Below are 17,810 nucleotides of genomic sequence, written 5' to 3' on the forward strand. Positions count from 1 at the left end.
CCAGCCAGCACCACTTTCAGGCAGTAACAGCTTATGCGAAGGAGAAGGCACGCATCGTCTGGGTCTTTTGTTGACAGATGCATAGATTGCATTTTCTACATAGAGAATATTTGTTTTTTCCTAATAGTTTACTATTTAAAACGAAGCTCTAATTAGTGGCAGGACTTTCGTCCCGTCATATGCTAACTATTTGGACGTGGAACTGGATCATTAAAGGTGGAAGCCGGTGGTGCCCAGCTTGTGGGTACATTGGTGTCACCCTGGACTCTGTCAGGTGAGTTCCAAGTCCCTGACTCCACCCAGGCCGATGAAATCCGGGCTGTAGGTCTAGAGGTCATTGTTGGAGTTCCCCAGCTGAGTAAACATGCAAATAAGATTCAGCCGCTAATTGGAGGATTTAATTGTGCAGTTGCCTGCTAAGTTGCCTGCAGTCTAAGTCGTGCCAGTTTTCTCTCTACCAGCTGTGCAAGAATGGTGCTTGCAGTAAACCCTTGATGCAGTTCACGGGTGTGTGATCTTTGGCTTTCTTTTTTCAGGAAGTAGGGAGCAGATGGCAGTTTGGGTCACCATACTGAGCAATAGCCCTGCCACCTTTACTTTTTTTTTTTTGTTGTTGTTGTTGCTGTTTTTTTTTTTTTTTTTCCCCCCCTGGTACCAGGGATTGAACTCATGACCTTGCGCTTGCCAGGCAGACACTGTGCCGCTGAGCTAAATCCCCAGCCCCCATTTTTTTTTTTTTTTTGCAATAGAGTCTCGCCATTTCACTCAGTTGCTGAGTCTGGATTCAACCTTGTGATCCTCCTGCCTCAGCATCCCAGAGTGCTGGGGTTAGCAGGTGTGCACCACCACGCCCAGCTGATCTCTGATATGTGAAAATTGAGCCTTTTATGTTAATTTCTAGTTTTATTGCATTGAGGTCATCGGATAATATTTCTTATGTATTTATATCCAACATGTGATTTGCTTTGTTTTTATGAGTGTCCTATGTTTTATGTGTTTACTGTGCCAGAACAAACGTAGGCCTAGTTCTGAGAGCTGTCACCTCTAATTTGGTGTGTAAAGTCGTCCTATGTTAGAGGTCCTCCCCGTGACTTGTAATAGCAATTTTAGGTAAAATGCTTGACTTAGATGTTTATCAAGAGGAGGACTCCTGATTGTTTCATGCAAACAGTCTCTAGCAATATGAAATAACCAGCAACTGTTGATTGTGATTTAATCTGCTGGTCGGGGCCGTCAGCATCCTGTGCCTAGAGGACGTGCATCGTAACTTACTAGGCTTGTGCGTGTGGGCTTAGGGCCCTAGACGGCAACCCCTGTAACGAGACCCCGTGTCCGGTGGAGCACTGCTCTTACTGTGTTCACTCTGACCTCATCGGACCCTCAGCGGATAAGGGAACCCGCAGAGACCGCTCACGGCACCTGGGAGCACTTCCTTCCCCTTCAGAGAGAATCGCGCGTGTGTCCAGTCTGCACCAGGTGTTGCTGTGCCTCGCTGTCCCCCGTGCCTGGCGTGGGAGCCTCCTGCTTCAGGGCAGCGGCGCAGGGAGCAGAGCTGGGGGTGACGCTGGGGTCGCAGGCGCAGGGTCCTCCCGGATGGATGGCGACTTTCTCTGGGTCCGGGTCTGCTGTTCGGCCCTTTCCACATGGTGCACTCGCCGTCCTCTGAGTTAGGAAGTGCGAGGCTCTGGAGCCCTGGGCCACATGCGCTTCCTTCCTTGTGGACCCCTGGTGTTGGGTGTTCCGTTACAGGAGCAGGAAGTGCAGGGGCAGGGATGAGGCTGCTGCCCTGGCGAATCTAGTCCACCAGGATGTGCTCTGTCGCAGCAGACAGGCAAGCTGCTCTCCCGTGAGTGCGCCTGTGCCATGGGGAGTGTTTGCTCCCACGCCCTGCCCTTGTCCCATCTTAATTTTGTCTTCAGTCGCACCCAGCCTTCCTCTCCAAGAGAGCAGTCCTTCCATTAGAGCTAATTAGCTCTCAGCCAATCTTTCTCAGCAAAGAAATTTTTAACTTTTTTTTTTTGAGACAGGGTCTTGCCATTGTAGTTCAGACCAGCCTTGAACTCATGTGTAACCCTGGCTGGCCTTGAACTTGAGGCAATCCTCCTATCCTGCCTCAGCCTCCCAAGTGCTGGGATTACACCACGCCTGACCCCTCAGCAAAGAAATTGAATTTTAAGTCAGGATTTTTTGGAGCAAAATTTAGTTCTTTTTCTGCATTATAAAAAGTTTATGTTCTGAGTCTAAGAATTGTCATAATTTAAGTTTGCCCAGAATGTTAGGACTATTTGTTTTATGACAAGATTCATAAAAAAATGCAAGAATAAGTCAGAAAAAAGTAGAACTTTAAGGATGCCCAGAATGTTAGAACTATTTGTTTTATGACAAGATTCATTTAAAAATGCAAGAATAAGTCAGAAAAAAGTGGAACTTTAAGGATCTCTTAAAGGAAGCTCATGGTGAATCAGTGATGTGTCCTTCCATGAAAGCAAGCAGGTCTTCAGGTCTCCCAGCCCCAGCTGGCTTGCATCTGTGATTCTTGGTCTGTGTCTTCATTTTTTGATTTACTCATTTATTAAACATCTAATTGGCAAGTGCTGAATGAGAAAGATAGAGCATAAGGTAAGGTTCTTACCTGAAAGATGCTTAGAACTTAACGAGGAAACAGCTACATAGTGTAGGACGATGTCAGAGAGAGTGCGGGCAGAGGATGGTGGCAGCACCGAAAGGCGGTTCCCCGACTGGCTGTGTGATCCTGGTCAAGAAGCTTAGCCTGTCCCACCTCAGCTTCCTCCTTTGGAAAGCGAGGTGAGGTTAGCGCTCAGTGTGGGAGGTGCCGTGGATGACGCCGTTTGTCTGCCCGCCCCTCCTTCCTCACCTCTCCTCCCTTTCGTCCTTCTGATGGTGAGAGGAGCTGCTGAGGGCGCATCTTAGAGCAGCCCCTCTGACAGAGCTGGAAGCGTCCGTGCGGGTGACTCTGACCAGAGCCCCGCACCCTGCAGAGAACGGTGAGGGAAGGGGCCCAGGCGAGGGGAGGAGGAACCTCCGGCAGACACCAGCCTCACAGCGGCTTTCGTTTGCCTCTCAGTCTCTACATCTTGGCAAAGTTAGGTTTTTACTTATGTATTTATTTTTGAGGCAAGGCCTCACTGCTTCAGGCTAATCTTGAATTCACTAGGTAGCCCAGGCTGGCCTTAAGTTTGTTGTTATCCTCCTGCCACAGCCTCCTGAGTGCAGGGACTACCGGCATGCGCCATCACACTGGCTTAAGTCAGGTTTTGGCATTCTGTTTTAATTTAAAGTTTGTAATATGATAGAAGGAAAAGCCCACCTTCGCAGAGGTGTTGGGGTGTTCAGGATGTCTCCCTGTTGTTAAGTCATTTGAGGGTCTTTCCCCCTCAGCTAGCTGAATTTAGTGCAAGCATTTGCTCACATGAAATCATAAGGAATGAAAGCTATGCACCAAAGGCAAACTTTGTTATAATCAGAGCAAATGGATTTCTCCAGAAGTAATTTACTGCTTCTCAAGTGTCCATGGAGACAAACCCTCATGACTTGGAGCCACCAGTCTCCCAGGATCCCCAGCGCCTTCAGATTTATACACAAAGAGCCTCAGGCCCAAACTCTGTTTAACCTGCTTTTCCCCTTGATGAACTCAGCCCCTGGGCAGTGCTCTCCACCACTTCCTCAAGCAGGGTCCACGTCTACACGTCTTGATAGAGAGGAATTTCAGGGGCTCAGGCGCGCATGAGAGATTGGAAAAGGGCAAATCTTGAGTTCTGGCTCTTTTTGCAGTGCCTTGACTCAAAAGGTTTTTTTGGACCTCCTTTCTCTCTGCTTGATGGGAGTCGTAAAGGGTTACACTGCTGTGCACCTACCAACATGCATTGTTGGTGTCGAAATTTACGTAGGAAAGCTTTGGAGATTAAAATTGTCCTAGCTGTTGACTTTGCTAAAGTGTTTTGTGTTCTTCCATTAAAGTTACCCTTTCAGCAGTTGAGTACAAACTTTTGCTATATCCTTGAAAAGTTTAGCATTTTGATGTTCCAGGGAACGTTCTTGCTCCTGCGCTAGTGACTGTTACGTGCCTCTGAAGTCTGTCAGGAGCACAGCACTTCCACTCCGGAGGGAAGGTGGAGAGCTGGAGGCGCTGGTTTTGTGCTCGAGTGTGGGTGAGGGTGGAGTGGGCTCGCGTTGTTCTTGCTGTGGTTTCGGGTGTGTGAAGCTGGAGCCCGTGTCTGCTGGGTTCCAACGAGGGCGTCACTTCCGTACAGCATGTGCCCGCTGTGTTCTCCCCGTGCACGTGTGAGCCCACACTCACGTGAGTACTTGTGAGCCCACGCTCACGAGTACTTTGCAGTTATTCCTGGGTCAGGAGTGTACAGCTGTTTCGTGAGTGAGTTATACTTATGAAACCGCTGGGGAGCCACTTAGAGTTTATCACACACGTGTGAGAGTGATTTTCCAGTTGTGCCGCGTGTGGCACATCCTGTCTGCGTGTGGGGTCGCTGCAGCCCCTCCCGTCTGAGGATGCCCTGCTCGTCTGTGCAGGGTCAGCCTGCTCTGGCCTCGGCCAGGCTTGGTGGCTGTCGTGGGTGACTTGCATTGGAAGCAGGTGGTGTTTACATTCAAAAAGAGCTGTAAACCTTGCAAACAGACAAATGGGGAGCAGAGACCCTGTGTCCGGCAAAGCCTAAAGTGCTTACTGCTGAATCTTTTCAGAAAGTGTTGTTGATTCCTGATGTAAAGGCAGAAAACTGTTTTGTCTTTATTGATGCAAACATAAAAACTATTGGCGGCTTAAAGCCGTGTGGAACTTTGCAGATCATTTGGGCATTTTAAAATGTCGATTTTGTTATTCAGCTATGGTAAACCCAGCTGAAAAGAGACAACACCCATGGAAAGATAGTTTGTAGGCCTCAGATCCCAAGAGGAGGGGCTCACCATGCCCCTGGGGCCAAGTTGGGCAGACAGGACTGGAGTGTGTCAGAGGTGGGGAAGCCCTGGCGTTTCCATGGGAGCGGCACGTGCGGATGGGTGAAGCAGGTCGAGGATCAGCCATGTTGATGGTTGAGGTGAACTCAGGGGCCAGGCCCTGTCCTACCATGATGAGGTAGATGAGTGGCCTGCGGTGGCTGGAGCTCCAGCAGGAGGTGGTTGGGGTCTGGTGTGGTTTGAGACCCTGCAGGGCGAGTCATTTCCAACCCCCAGGGCCAGCATCAAAGGTGCGGTGTGAAAAGGCCTGCTTAGGATGCCGGCAGAGGCTTCCTTCTACCCGGAGCAGGTGAGGCTCCCCGGGGAATTGGGTGGCCCAAAGCCCACAGTTCATTTTTGATGTACGATCAGATTTGGGGTCCAGACCTCCTGGTGTATTGTTGTCTGTCCTACCAAGCAGAGCTGCTTTTCTAAACCCAAGTGACTATCACAGTGGGCTTCAAAGCGACACTGCTCCCGGTTTCACTGTGTCCTCTCCCTGGGAAGAACAGTCCGAGTCTCTGGACATCGTCCTCAGCATCGTGGGCAGAGGCAGCAGCACGCTCTTGCCGGTTTCCCCGTCGTCACTGAGGCCCGCACCCTCCTCGCGCCCCCTCGCCTCCTCGCGTGCCGTCACACCTGCAGGTGCCAGCGCCCAGTGCAGCCCGGCTCTCCTTCCGAGTCCTTCCAGACTGGAACCCACGGGCGCGTCCCTCTGCCTGTGTCCATGAGGCGCAGCTCAGCGCCGACTCCTGCAGAACTCCGCGCTCATGGAGAGCCACGCAGTTCTCGCCATCCACCTTGGTGTTCTCGTTCTGCTCAACTTGGAGGACACCAGCCTGAGAGCATAGGAGTTTGGGCCAAAGAATTCAGTTTTTCTTGCTGACTCATAGGGAAAATTCACTTAGTTTTCAGGGTGTAAACCTTTCTCGTGACTGCTTTGGTGGTCTGCACTTTTCGGCCTATTTTCCCCAGTCACCGTGCTCACCGTCTCAGAGTCCTCCCCTGACTTCATCCTGGATGAATAAACCTCCCCTCCTCATCCTGGGTGCGGGTCGAGACCAGCCCTCTCTGCCTGGGAAACAGCCCTTGGCATCTGCATTCTCGCAGCGGCCTGCAGCCTGGAGCTGTTCATCGCGGCGGTCTTTCTCTCGCCATCGCTGTGGCGGGGACCGCTTCCTCTGGTCGTGGCACCTGAGCCTGCAGAGATCCCTTCCGTCCCCAGTGTCCAGGCTCGAGGCGCTCACTGCTTGCTTGTGTTGGAAGCCAGTGATCAGTTGAAGTCTTTGGTCAGGATGGCCTGGCTGTTTCAGGGACTGACAGCAGTAACTCGTACCCCTCCTCCTGTTTTTCAGTGGAAGTCTGGAGGTGATCATCTCAGCAGGATGCTGCCTCACACTGCCCCTCACGAGGCAGTGCTCGCCTCTCCGGGTCATGAGGCAGCGCGATAGACTGCCCTGCACACCCTGCGGCCATGACACGCCGTGAAAGCATTGTGGAAATAGTGCTGCTCTAGTCACTTTCCTCAAGGAGTCTAGCCTGAGCCCTCAGAGTGTGATGGAGTCTTGGTGCCGGCCTCCAGGCCTCTTAGCACGGACACGGAGCTCACTGCCGAGATCAGCTGTGCCGTGCAGTCCGTGCTGGGTGTCTGAGCACACTGAGCTTCCCTGCTGGCCAGTGGGGAGGTGCAAGCAGTCAGAGGCCTGCGTGCCATGGGACTGGGCCTCCCCCTTGGTAGCACTAGGATGTGGATGGCAGTGCCCATGAGAAGGTGGCTGTCACGGTGGCATTGATAAAACCCAAGTGCCGCCAGTTTTCCTGGGCCGTTACAATCCAAACATTGACACATTTCCAAGGAATACTGGGTTTCTCATGCACACGTAGGGTCTAGCGTCAAAACAAGCCACTTTATCCTTCCCCGAATCCATCATTTTCCTTACTTCCTCCTGCCTCCATAGGTGTCATTTGCCTTGGAATCAGAGGGGATGCTCTTTAGATTATTTGCTTATTTAATATCAGATTAACATCCTTGTTTTATTTTTTTAAAGGGCTTTGAAGAGGTGACAGTGGTCTTGTGGCAGAATGGCAACATAGAAAATCTTCATTTTTGTTGTTACCCTCATTTCCCTTTGCTTGGCAGGCGTTTCCAAATTTCCTGGTTATTGTCTTCAATTTTTAACTCATTGCTTAATACCTTCTGGTTGTTTTAAACTCATAAAACAAATTTATTTTGCTTCTGATGGTGTCAAAATGTGTAGCATTGCAAATGATGGCAAAGGAAAATATAACGCTGTCTTGAAGTAAAGCATTTCTATTGTGACTTAATTTTTGTGTTTGTATGGTCGCCGAGTCTCTAATTAATTCAGGATCCTGTACGTACCTGGACTTCATTGCCTGCAAAACCACCCGTGTATAGCGCAGTAACTTAGAAATAATAGCTATACAAAGTTCTTGATGTGATTCGCTTGCATCTGGAATCTTAAAAAGGAGTCAGTTCCTTGGTGGTATGTGGCAGTTTTTACGTTGCGGTTGTTCTTAAGTCCCGCCTTCCCTGGTGATGTCCGAGGAGACGTGTCATCTTGGTCAGCACAGCGCTTGCGCTGGGAGCCCTTCATTGCTTCTCTCTTGACGAAGCTGTGTGTCCCTGTGACTGTGGTGCGTTCACGGCCGCTGTCGCTCAGCTCTGCTGAACAGCAAGGCCCGGCAGTACAGCAGACTTGCAACTCACCCTGCTGCCCCATCAGAGCCCTGCTTCTACCAGGAGTCTTTTGGTTTTACGTGGTTATGGTTGCTGGCTGGAATATGTGCCAGTGCTTGGCATTCAGACGGGGCCTTTGTCATCCAATTAAAGAGCACAAGAGCTGCCAGGCTCAAGAGTGTCTGAGTCTCAGGCGCTGCTCTGTCACTTTCTGGGCGCATGTAGATTGCTGGCTAGAACTGCGCCGCTGCTTAGCGTTCTCATTTCTTTTCCTTGTTGGGGTCATAAATCCTGCTCAGCCCACTTGTTGACAAAGTGAACAAAGGGTCAGTTTCTGTAGATGTCTCGGGATTCTAACAGTGTAGCGTATGACAGTCACCTTATTAGTAATAAAATTCCATGAAGATGTTATCGTAGAAAAGAGTGGTAGTTTTTAAGGAAAAAAATACTTATTGAAAGTCCAGTGGATTACATACGCTGCTTACTTATTAAATTAGTATATCCTTTGAGCCAAAGTACAGACAGCAAAAGCAACGTCAGACAAATGAGATTACACCAAATGAAAAAGCCTTGCATAGCCAAGGGGCCAGCTTCTGGAATGGGAGGAAATATTAAAGCCATACAGCAGATAAGAGCTGAATATCCAAAATGTAAGGAACTAAGATCAACAATAACAGCCTGAGAGAAACCAACTTGAATTTTAAAAGAAAACAGAGGACCTGAACAGACATTTCTCAAATTCTTCTGATACACAAATGGCCAACAGGGATATTGAGGAGTTCAGGGTGACTAATTCTCAGAGAAATGCAAGTGAAAAGCACAACACGACAGCTGTCAGAATGAGTATCATCGAAAGGACAGAGGACAGTTGGAGAGGATTTCCCTTTCCACCGCTGGGGGAGCCTGCCTTAGTTCTGCCAGTGTGGGGCGCAGAGGGGACCCTCAGTTAGAAACGGAACCAGCATGCGATGCTGTGATCCCCTCCTGGGTGTTCGTCCAGGGCACAAAGGTCAGCATCTCTGAGAGAGGTCACTGCAGCGCCACTTGTCAGCTCAGAGACAGTCAGCTGCCCATCAGTGGACAGGTAGGTAAAGAAAACTTGTTACGTATGCGCAGTGGAATATTATTCAGCCTTAAAAGTGACATCCTGCCATTTACATGAGTGCCGTTAATTTAAATGGTAAATGTAGAGGATGTTAGCTGAAATAACCCATGATTTAAATTAACGGCACAGAGGAACTCATTACAATGAGTGCCGTTAATTTAAATGGTAAATGTAGAGGATGTTAGGCTAAATGAAATGAACCAGGCGTGGAAAGACAGATCACAGCCGTGACCTCACTGACATGTGCACTCTGAGAAATGTAAACTCAAGTGGAGAGAGGAACAGTGGTCACCAGGAGCCTGGAGTGAGGCGAGGGGTGTTGGTCACAGAATACAAAATTCCACATGGAGGAGGCTGAGTTCAGAAGAGCTGGTGTGCGGCGCAGCCGTCCCTAATAGTAACGTATTCTCCAGTCCTGCCTCGGGTGGATTCTCAGTGGCTGTGCCACGGCAGGTACGTGTGCGCGGGGACGCACGAGAGCTGTCCCGCATACAGTTTTCAATTTGTCAGTAACACAAATGTCACAAATTAGTCTATTGTTTGTGACAAGCAAGCTGTCAGTATTAAACTGGAAAAACTTTTGCTTCCACTTTTAGAAGTATATCTTAATAGCTGTTGGAGAGGATTTCCCTTTCCACCGCTGGGATACGGTCTACAGGACCGTAGGATACCATCTACAGGAATGCCCATTGTCAGGTTACCTAAAGGATGAGAGTCCGGGAGTGCAGGTGGCCCTGCGTCTTTGAGAGGCTTTTCTGCACTGGGAAGCTCGCGGTGCCCAGTGTCTCCATAGCCGCTGGTACTGCTCGGGGCACCGTTCTCCCAGAAGTGCAGATCCAGGAGGACCTGGTGAGGACCGGCGCTCCCGAGTGATCCCCTGCCTGCTGCTGGAGTTTCCTCACTAATGGATCAGGGCAAACAGCAGAACACTGGGGCTGCGGGGGCACGGGGTAAACGGATGGTGGGCTAGGAGATGGTGTAGCTGAAATAACCCATGATTTAAATTAACGGCACAGAGGAAGTTTTTAATGTCGGGAAGAAAGTCAACCGGAACCAAACCTTCTCTCCTACTTCACACCCGGAGCCCCCTTGTCTCCGCAGCGCTGTCCTTGCTCTCTCTGCTCCCTTTGTCTTCTGCTTTCCGCCCTCTCTTCTTTGTGCCTTCCCTCCCCTTCCCCCCCACCCCCAAGACACAGATACATACACGGGCTCTTAAATCAGGACTGTACTCGAATCCCAGGTCCCGTGGCTCCAAGGCCCTCGGCACTGTGGATTTGGCCTCAGTGCTGTAGAACCCCGAGCGGGCCTAGAAGCGATCCTGAGGCGAGCCACACGCTGAAGCTACTTGATGTGAACAAAGTGGAGTTTACAGAACCAGGACTGAATCTAAAGTCTGACACAGGGGACCGGCGGTGTGTTAATCCGACCCCTCTCCCACGCCTCCTTCCTGCGCCCGGTGACTACTGTGCCCCAGGTTTGATTCTTCCTGCTGAGTTGTTGGCTCGCCCAAGGTTTCTGTCCTCGGTCTTCCTCTGCCTCTGCCCAGTCTTAGCTCCTCCCTGAGCTCGCGTGCTTTTCTCCTCTGTCCAGCATCTTCCCGCCACATCGAAGCCCTGTTAAGGCCATGGACTCGGAGACAGCCTGGCTGCTCAGATCTGTCGTGGAGCAAATGAAGTGAGAGGACCGAAAGGGACTGTGGGAAATAAGCAAGTTCATTAAGGTGAAAGGCATTTTTAAAATCCCTGCTGTGCAGTTCCTATTTATTGTCGGGCTCACACCTGTGGAAGCGGAGACGCTGCCTCCTCTGTCCCTGGCTGTGTGGGCCCCGTGTCTCCTCACGGAGCGGGGACCGTCAGCCACTTCCCAGATGGTGCCCGGATGCGCAGGCCTCCGCAGCTTCGCTACAGGGCTGTGGGCCGAGCACAGCCGGGTGGCAGGGAAGGCTAGGGATGCACGGAAACTCCACACAGGGCGGCCAGCTGCAGAGCCAGTGTTCAAGGCCCGGGGAGGGTCCGGGCAGGGTCCCCACGGCAGCTCAGGAAGCCTGGGCTGGTTACCAAGGGCTCTGCTGCCTGAGCTGGGACAGTGAGGTAAAGCTCCAGTGAAGCCGGACTTGGCGGCCAGGTGGCACCTGGAGCTGGGACGGCACAGGAGAGCCTTCGGGCTGCGCCCAGACCTGCCAGGGCTCTCCCACTCCCTGGCTGTGCCGCCGTGGTAGGGACACTGTGGCTTCATGTCCGTGGACAGACGTGGACTCCCTCGGGGCCACATCAGGAAGCCATGCAGGTGTGAGGCAGAAACGCATTCCACAGAGCTGCTAGTGCAGCAGATACTCTTCCCTTTATTTCTGTCTCCTTCTGTTGGAAACACTTGCTTTCTTTAGCTTTTTTTTTTTTTTGAGGCAGGGTCTGGCTATGGAGCTCAGACTGGCCTTGAACTTACTATGTAGCCAGGCTGGCCTCGAACTCGCAAGGATCCAGGTGCCTGAGCCTCCTGAGTGCTGGAATTATAGGTGTGCGCCATCACACCTGGAAGAAACATTTGCTTTCAAACAAAACAGTTTCTCATATAAAGTTCCATGTGTTTGGGGTGACCGTGGGAGCTGTCTCTGTGTGGGAGGCGTCCTGTCTCCTGTGTCTTCCCTCTGTAGCTAAGGACGGTGTTAACTTCCTGCTGAGTGGTCCGATGACTGCTCTTCCTAAAACGGCTGCGTCTCAGATTTACCTGCGCTGAAACGCAGCCCTGCCCTGTGTGTGAGGAGAAACTCCTTAGGTGCTCACCTTTCTTGGGAAGAGTTCTGCAAGTCTCTGTGAGCGGGTTAGCAGGCATTGCAGAGAGCGAACATTTCAAGAAGAAATGTTAAGAATGTCGCTGCTCTCAGGTATAAGCAATACCGTACCATAACTAAACATTGTGGAACCATTTCTCTTTGAAGCTGATTCATCGCCTCAGTAATTCAGAATTCAGCTTGATCTTAGAGATTTCTAGTTTAAAATCAGCACCGTGGGCCTACTAGACTGGCAAATATCAGCGAGAAAGCTTTGCTTGTAGACTGGTGCTGACGACAAGTAGTCTGGTCACAGAACAAACGTGAACCCGGAAGTCCTAACGAGCAGGATTGGAAGCGGCTGTTTTGGCCGGACGTGCAGATTTCCTGGAAGTACCTCCTGCGAGAGTCGCAAGGGCGGCAGGGTACGGTGGCACTGGGGTGGGCAAGCTCAGGCTCGAGGTAGACAGGACTCCGGGAGTCCGAGTGCCTGCTGTGCGCACCTTCTTCCAGTCGCTCAGCCCACGTTAATTCAGGGCAGTGGTGAAGGTCGTTGCAGTTGGAAGTAGGCTCTGAGTCAGGGGACCTTGAAAAGTAGATCCTGTCTGGGTGGGCCTGGCTGTCACGCAGTGCTTCAGATCCCGCCCAGAGGCCAGAGACGGGGGCAGCAGAGAGCCTGAAAGCGTGGGAAGGACTTGATGCCTAGCAGGTCCTCCCCGGCTGGTGCTGGAGGTGCAGGGGGCCACGGGGCAAGGTGCGGAAGGGCTGCGCAGGATCCCTGTTGACAGCCCGCCGTGCGCAGGGACCTCACCCCTCCTGCGGGGTGCAGACTTGTGCCCCCAGTGCGAGCAAGGCTGGATTGGACCCCAGGCCCCTCAGCCCCGCGGCCCCAAGGGCGAGCTGTAGCTCTGGGAAAAGCAGCCACACCGAGCTGGTGTCTGACCGAGGACAGGGGCCGGAAACGGCATTCTCAAGCTGCCACGGGTGCGACTTGTGCACCAGTACAGACTAATAATACAGGGCCCCGTGTGTCCCCGACTCAGCCTGGCCCCTCCGGCACCGACTCTGCTTCTGTAACCAGGTGCGGCCAGACATTGTGGGGAAGCATTGTGAACCCTTTCTGCGTGCTGTGGTGGCCGGCTGCGTAAATGTCCCCATTGATCTGCTGGTCTCCAGTGGGACTGTGCCAGCAGGAGGCGCACTCTCCCACCACGCGCCTCCGTCCTTGGTGCACCCACCAGAGTACACAAGGTGCTGCTGTTGTCTCCACAGCTGAATCAGCTCAGGCCACCACTTCGGCTCTCCTGGGACATGCTTTGGTTCCTGCTGTTGCAGGGAGTGTCCCAGCCACATGGAGAGGCACGGGCCAAGCGGCGCCAGCACTGGGAGGGCACACTGGAACTGAGCATCTGTCATCAAAGCCTCTTTCCTTTAGCGTACAGGGATTGCACGAGTAACACACTCACTCTGTTACACTTCTATCAGTAACTCATTTTAATTACGGCGGAGTTTCAGTGGATGAGGATTGTGCATTTGGGGCACAGAGGGATGCTGGGGTGCGCAGACGCTTCCTGCGATGGTTCAGCCAGGCCGATCAGCATGCCCATCACCTCGGATGCCATCACTGCCTGGTGGGGGGACATTTAAAAGCTGTTCTTGGAGGGACTTGGAAGTATCCAGGACGTCACTGACTGCAGCAACCGTGCTGTGCAGTGTCGCCAGCCCTTAGTCCCCCAGACACCGGCACTCGCACCCTGTGGCCAGCTGTTCCCTTTTCTCTGCCCCACTGCGGTCCCCTATGTGGTCCTCTATGTCAGGGCCCTGCTTCAAATATATGTTATCTAATAAGTGACTACTTTCTTGTCCCCTCGTCTGTGCTTCTCCGAGTCGGACACTTTGAGATCGCACACAGAGGGTCACACGCTGTCTTTTCATGCGTGGGTATCATTTCATTTAGGTTCCACTGTCCGGATTCATCCCTGCTGTTGTAACTGACAGCATCCCTTCCTTTTGAAGGCTAAGTAGTATTCTTTTGTGAATAGGGCATGTTTTCTGTGTCCCACGTGTCTGCCAATTGGCATGTAGGTTGATTGTGAGCCGTGCTGCAGCAGAGAGTAACACATTTAGTTCTTCTGGACACTGAGGTGGCCTCAGGGCTTCGTTCATCCTTTGGTAAATGTCTGTCTCACTTTCCACAAATACCTGTCATAAGCGCTGTGATTGTTCCAGATGCAGTGGTTTCACAGGCATTTCTTCAGCTGTGCATCATCGGAGCAGCTCCCACGAGGCCGTGTGATAACCCTGTTACTGTCTGCTTTATGCGGGTTTATCGTATAAAGTGAATAAAGTGTGATGCAGGCGTACGGTTCTTCTGAACTGGACAGGACTGAGCGGCCACAGCGTGGCTGCTGCCTGTCTTCTTCACAAATAAAGAATGACGGGTCCAGTGCTTGGCCGCTCCATCTGTGGCCGTGTTAGTGGCTGTGGCGGAGTCGAGTGGCTGCTTGGAGACTGCAGGCGGCGAAGGGTCAGATAGTTCCTTCCTGGCCGGTTACTGGAAACAGTTTACTGCTCTTGGACAAAAGTACCTAGAGGTTAAAGAACTGTTCTTATTTTTAAAAACGTGTGACTTTTGAATGGTTTTGATTTTATCTAAGCTATTTTCTCTTAAATTGCATAACATACTATTCTGTTACAACTGATGACAATTTATAACTGTATTTGATGAGAAAAATGCCTAGAATGTATCGGGAGATTGGTGTCTAATTTCTTAAAAATTAAAGGCCATTAAAATTTATTGGAGATGAATTCATTAATGCTGAGAAGACAGCTAATGAGGCTTATATAAAAAATTACATTGTCACATGCATATAATTTAGCTGTGCGGTGAGGGCTGGTTTCATTATTTCAGCTAGCTTTACCTTTTTTGATAGTCTTTATAATAATTGTGAATTTTGATTAATGTGTACATTTAAAATACCAATCTACTTGCTATTTCACTTTGTGTTGGTCAATAAGGCAAAGCTAGTAGCTGCTTTCAGAGAAGCCTCATATTTCTTGTGTTTCGTAGCCGCAGCTCAGTGTGTTAAAAGCAAGTATTTAATCGTGCTGTTTCTCAGTCACAGAATTCCAGCAATTAAGCATGGGGGCTTCATGCTCTATATCAGGGCCCTGGTTCAAATATATGTTATCTAATAAGTGATTACTTTCTTTTTTTTTAACAGGCTTGTGGAAGAAAGCAAACTGGTCCCGCTGATTTTTGAAGTAATATTGGTAAGAAAGGAAACGTTCTTGTGAAACTTTAACATTGCACAGGTTCTGCCTGGCTCGCATGGTTGGCTCTGTCACCTGGGCTTCCCCCCGGAGGGTTGTGGCTCTTGGTTGTATCATGAGCCTCATCACACCTCCGCTTTCTGCTGCGGGGAGGTCTGCGCTGCTCAGTAACCCGCCCTTTCACGAATCACCTGCCGTTCATCTCTGCTGAAGTCATCAATGGATGTCTCCTCATCTAGGAAGAACACTTCGCGGGGGGCGGTGGGTGGAGCCGGGCAGAGCACCACGGCCTCCCTCCGCTGGGCATCCCTGGGTGCCAGGCTGGCAGCTCCGTGCCTGAGGTTGGGGTTGCTTCCCAGAACTGGGCTGGCTCAGCTTCCCTGCGTCCCTCTGCTACCATGGCAGGCATCTTAAATGAGAGCCACCCATGGGGGCTCCTTGTGTGGGGTGCAGGATTGGCTCTCGTCACCCCTGATGAAACCCGAGGAGGCCCCTGTCCAGATCTGAGAGTTGGGTTGGAAACAGTTGCTGTGGCTTGCTAAGGAGCGCCGCCTGCGGGGAGGTTCTTTTGTTCCCCTGGCGTCCTCCCTTCTGGAACTTGAGGGCCGTGGTTCCGCGACAGTGTGAGGTGCAGAGCAGGGGCCCGTCCTCACCGTCTGGCCTCCGCTGTGCAGTGGAACAGGAGCTTTTCAGAAGCACCTGACGGCGCCAGCCTGCAGGTTGTGTTCTCACTGCTGTGGAGAGCCGTCGTGGCTCAGAGCAGGCTCCCTCTTCCATGCAGCACAGCCGCTTGGTGTGGTAGTGTGCGTGTGCGTGTGCATGTGCTGTGCGGGGCGATCTCCAGTGAGCAGAAACTTGTTCCTCACAGTTCTGAGGGCTGAGCATGCCAGCAGCGGGGGTCTGACGTGGGACGGGCGGAGGGGCGCTGCTGCACCTCCCAGCAGGAGGAAGAGTGCTCCAGGCCTTCACCCCTCAGAGAACTCGCCTCTCTCCTGGAGCTCAGCAACAGCTTGACTCAGAGGGGACACAGCGTCCGAAGCTCAGTGCTGAGTTATTGCATGACAGGGAGCTGGCATAGAGGGGCGTGTTCCCCAGCCTGGCCCAGTGCCCGATGGCAGGAGCTGCGGGTGGAGCCCAGACTGGAGCGCATGGAGTGCTCTGCTGAATTCCCTGGAGAGGGGACCGGGAGCAGGGAGAGGAAGACGCTGTGATCGGGAACAGGAACGGGGGTGCTTGAGAAGGGTGCGTGTTGCGGAATTGGATTTGTTTGGGGGGACAGCTGATGCCACAAGCTCTGCAGCTTGGCCATGTGGTTGGACAGAGGGCAGGAGCCAAAGCTGTCCAGGCAGCCACATCAGTCGGCATTTGAAACGAGGCCGTGCACAAGCTCGAGTGCAGAGGGCCTTGATGCGTGGTGCACCTCCTCCTGCTCCCCGCAGCCTGTGTCGGTCGGCTTGCCTCGCCTCCTCTGGTGACTGACCGCCGTGGTGTTTGGCCTTCGGCTGTCCCCCGCCCCAAGGCCTGGAGTCTCAGTGCAGAACGTCCCTTCTTACAGGCTGCATGTGGTCTTTGCGGATCAAGTTCCGAGCACGAGCGTGCCTTTCACGGGACGGAGAATGCTGAAGGGATGGGTGCCCGATTTCAGCGCTGCCCTGGCTGGGGCGGCTGCCGCGGAGAGTTGAACCAGGCCTGGGCCCCATGGCCTTGCGCGTCCGGGCTGGGGCTCTTCCCCTGACCAGAGCGGGGCCGCGCTCTTGGTTTTTGCTTGGTTGTTATTTTAAAGGGAGATCCTGCTGCTACGCAGTAGAGACTAAAAGAGATGGAGTCACTGCTTCGTGGGGTGGGGCCTTCTGCCCTTGAGGAGCATTATTACATTTCTGTTGTACTTCCGTCTTTCCCGAGTTAAATAATCTGAGCTTTTTTTCCTCCATGTAAATACATTTTTTAATCAGTGCAGGGTCTTCGTAGCAGGTACTCTATGAACTGTTACCTTGTCCTCTTAAACTTTTTGATACCAAGATACGCATAATACACTATTTTATTGATTCTATGAATCACAGGATTCTCAGGTTGTAACATTTCTGAAACCCAGGTCTGCTTTCCAAATCAATGGCGTTTTACAGTTGCTTTCAGACAGGTGACCTGGTTGTCATTGCCTTAACCAATTTATTTCACTTTTACATTCCTTTTTATAAATGCCTGAGAGTGATATATTATAAAGAAAAGCTATGTCAGGATAAGTCTAAAAGAGCTCCTTCAATAAAAAGAAAATAAAATTTCTGAGTAAGAAGGAGCCATGTCATAGTTTAATTGGCAACATTTTTCTCCCTCAGTGCTCGATGACATAACGGTGCGTCTTAGAACTGATGGGTCCTGGAGTTGGGGACACAGCGCGTCCTTCAGCTCTCCGTGGCTGTTGGCTCCCAGCGAGGCCTCTGTCAGGCCTGGGCAAGTGTGAGTGTCTGTTGCACTCGGGGCCCGGGGTAGAGGCACAAAACCAGGACACAGGGGATGCAGAGCAGCAAGAGCCAAGTTTGCAACTGCAACTGCATACTGAAGTTTATTTTGTAAGAAGTTTTATAGCATACAAGTGTAGTTTTTCAGATAACATATGAGTACATACCGAGCCAAGTAATTGTTTTTCTGACAGTCTGTTCCAGGTGTGCTCAATAAACCAAGGTCGGTTGTTATCTTATTTTTCTAAAGCATGAGAAGCAGAAAGTTGTCACACCACCACAAGACTGCTCGGGACATTTTATTTTCTACAAGGCCGAGACATTCTATTTTAATCTACAAGGCCTCTGGCCACTTTCCCATATTGTGAAAACCTAGCCAAGCAAGTTCTCAAGGTTTTGCGAGGGGAGAACATTTTCTCCTCAAGAGGCACAGGCATTCCAGTCCTCATCTCGACCCCAAGTAACCTGCGGCTCCGGCCCACACAAAGGGAGGGCCTAGGGGCCTGAGGATCCTGTGTTTCCCACAGTTCCTCCTTTTTT

The 17,810-nt window shown here is 51.5% G+C and overlaps 1 protein-coding gene across 1 annotated transcript in view; it reads left to right on the forward strand.

Annotated features, from left to right (window-relative positions):
• Ulk4 (unc-51 like kinase 4) overlaps positions 1-17,810 on the forward strand; it is a 398,151-nt gene that overhangs the window by 169,558 nt on the left and 210,783 nt on the right. The window contains exon 31 of the mRNA XM_005383568.2: positions 14,766-14,814. Within this exon, the coding sequence (XP_005383625.1) occupies positions 14,766-14,814 (49 nt within the window). The remainder of the gene's footprint in view (positions 1-14,765; positions 14,815-17,810) is intronic.

Source organism: Chinchilla lanigera, unplaced genomic scaffold (assembly GCF_000276665.1).
Source record: "Chinchilla lanigera isolate Chin_1 unplaced genomic scaffold, ChiLan1.0 scaffold00019, whole genome shotgun sequence".
In the NCBI taxonomy this organism is placed as follows: domain Eukaryota; kingdom Metazoa; phylum Chordata; class Mammalia; order Rodentia; family Chinchillidae; genus Chinchilla; species Chinchilla lanigera.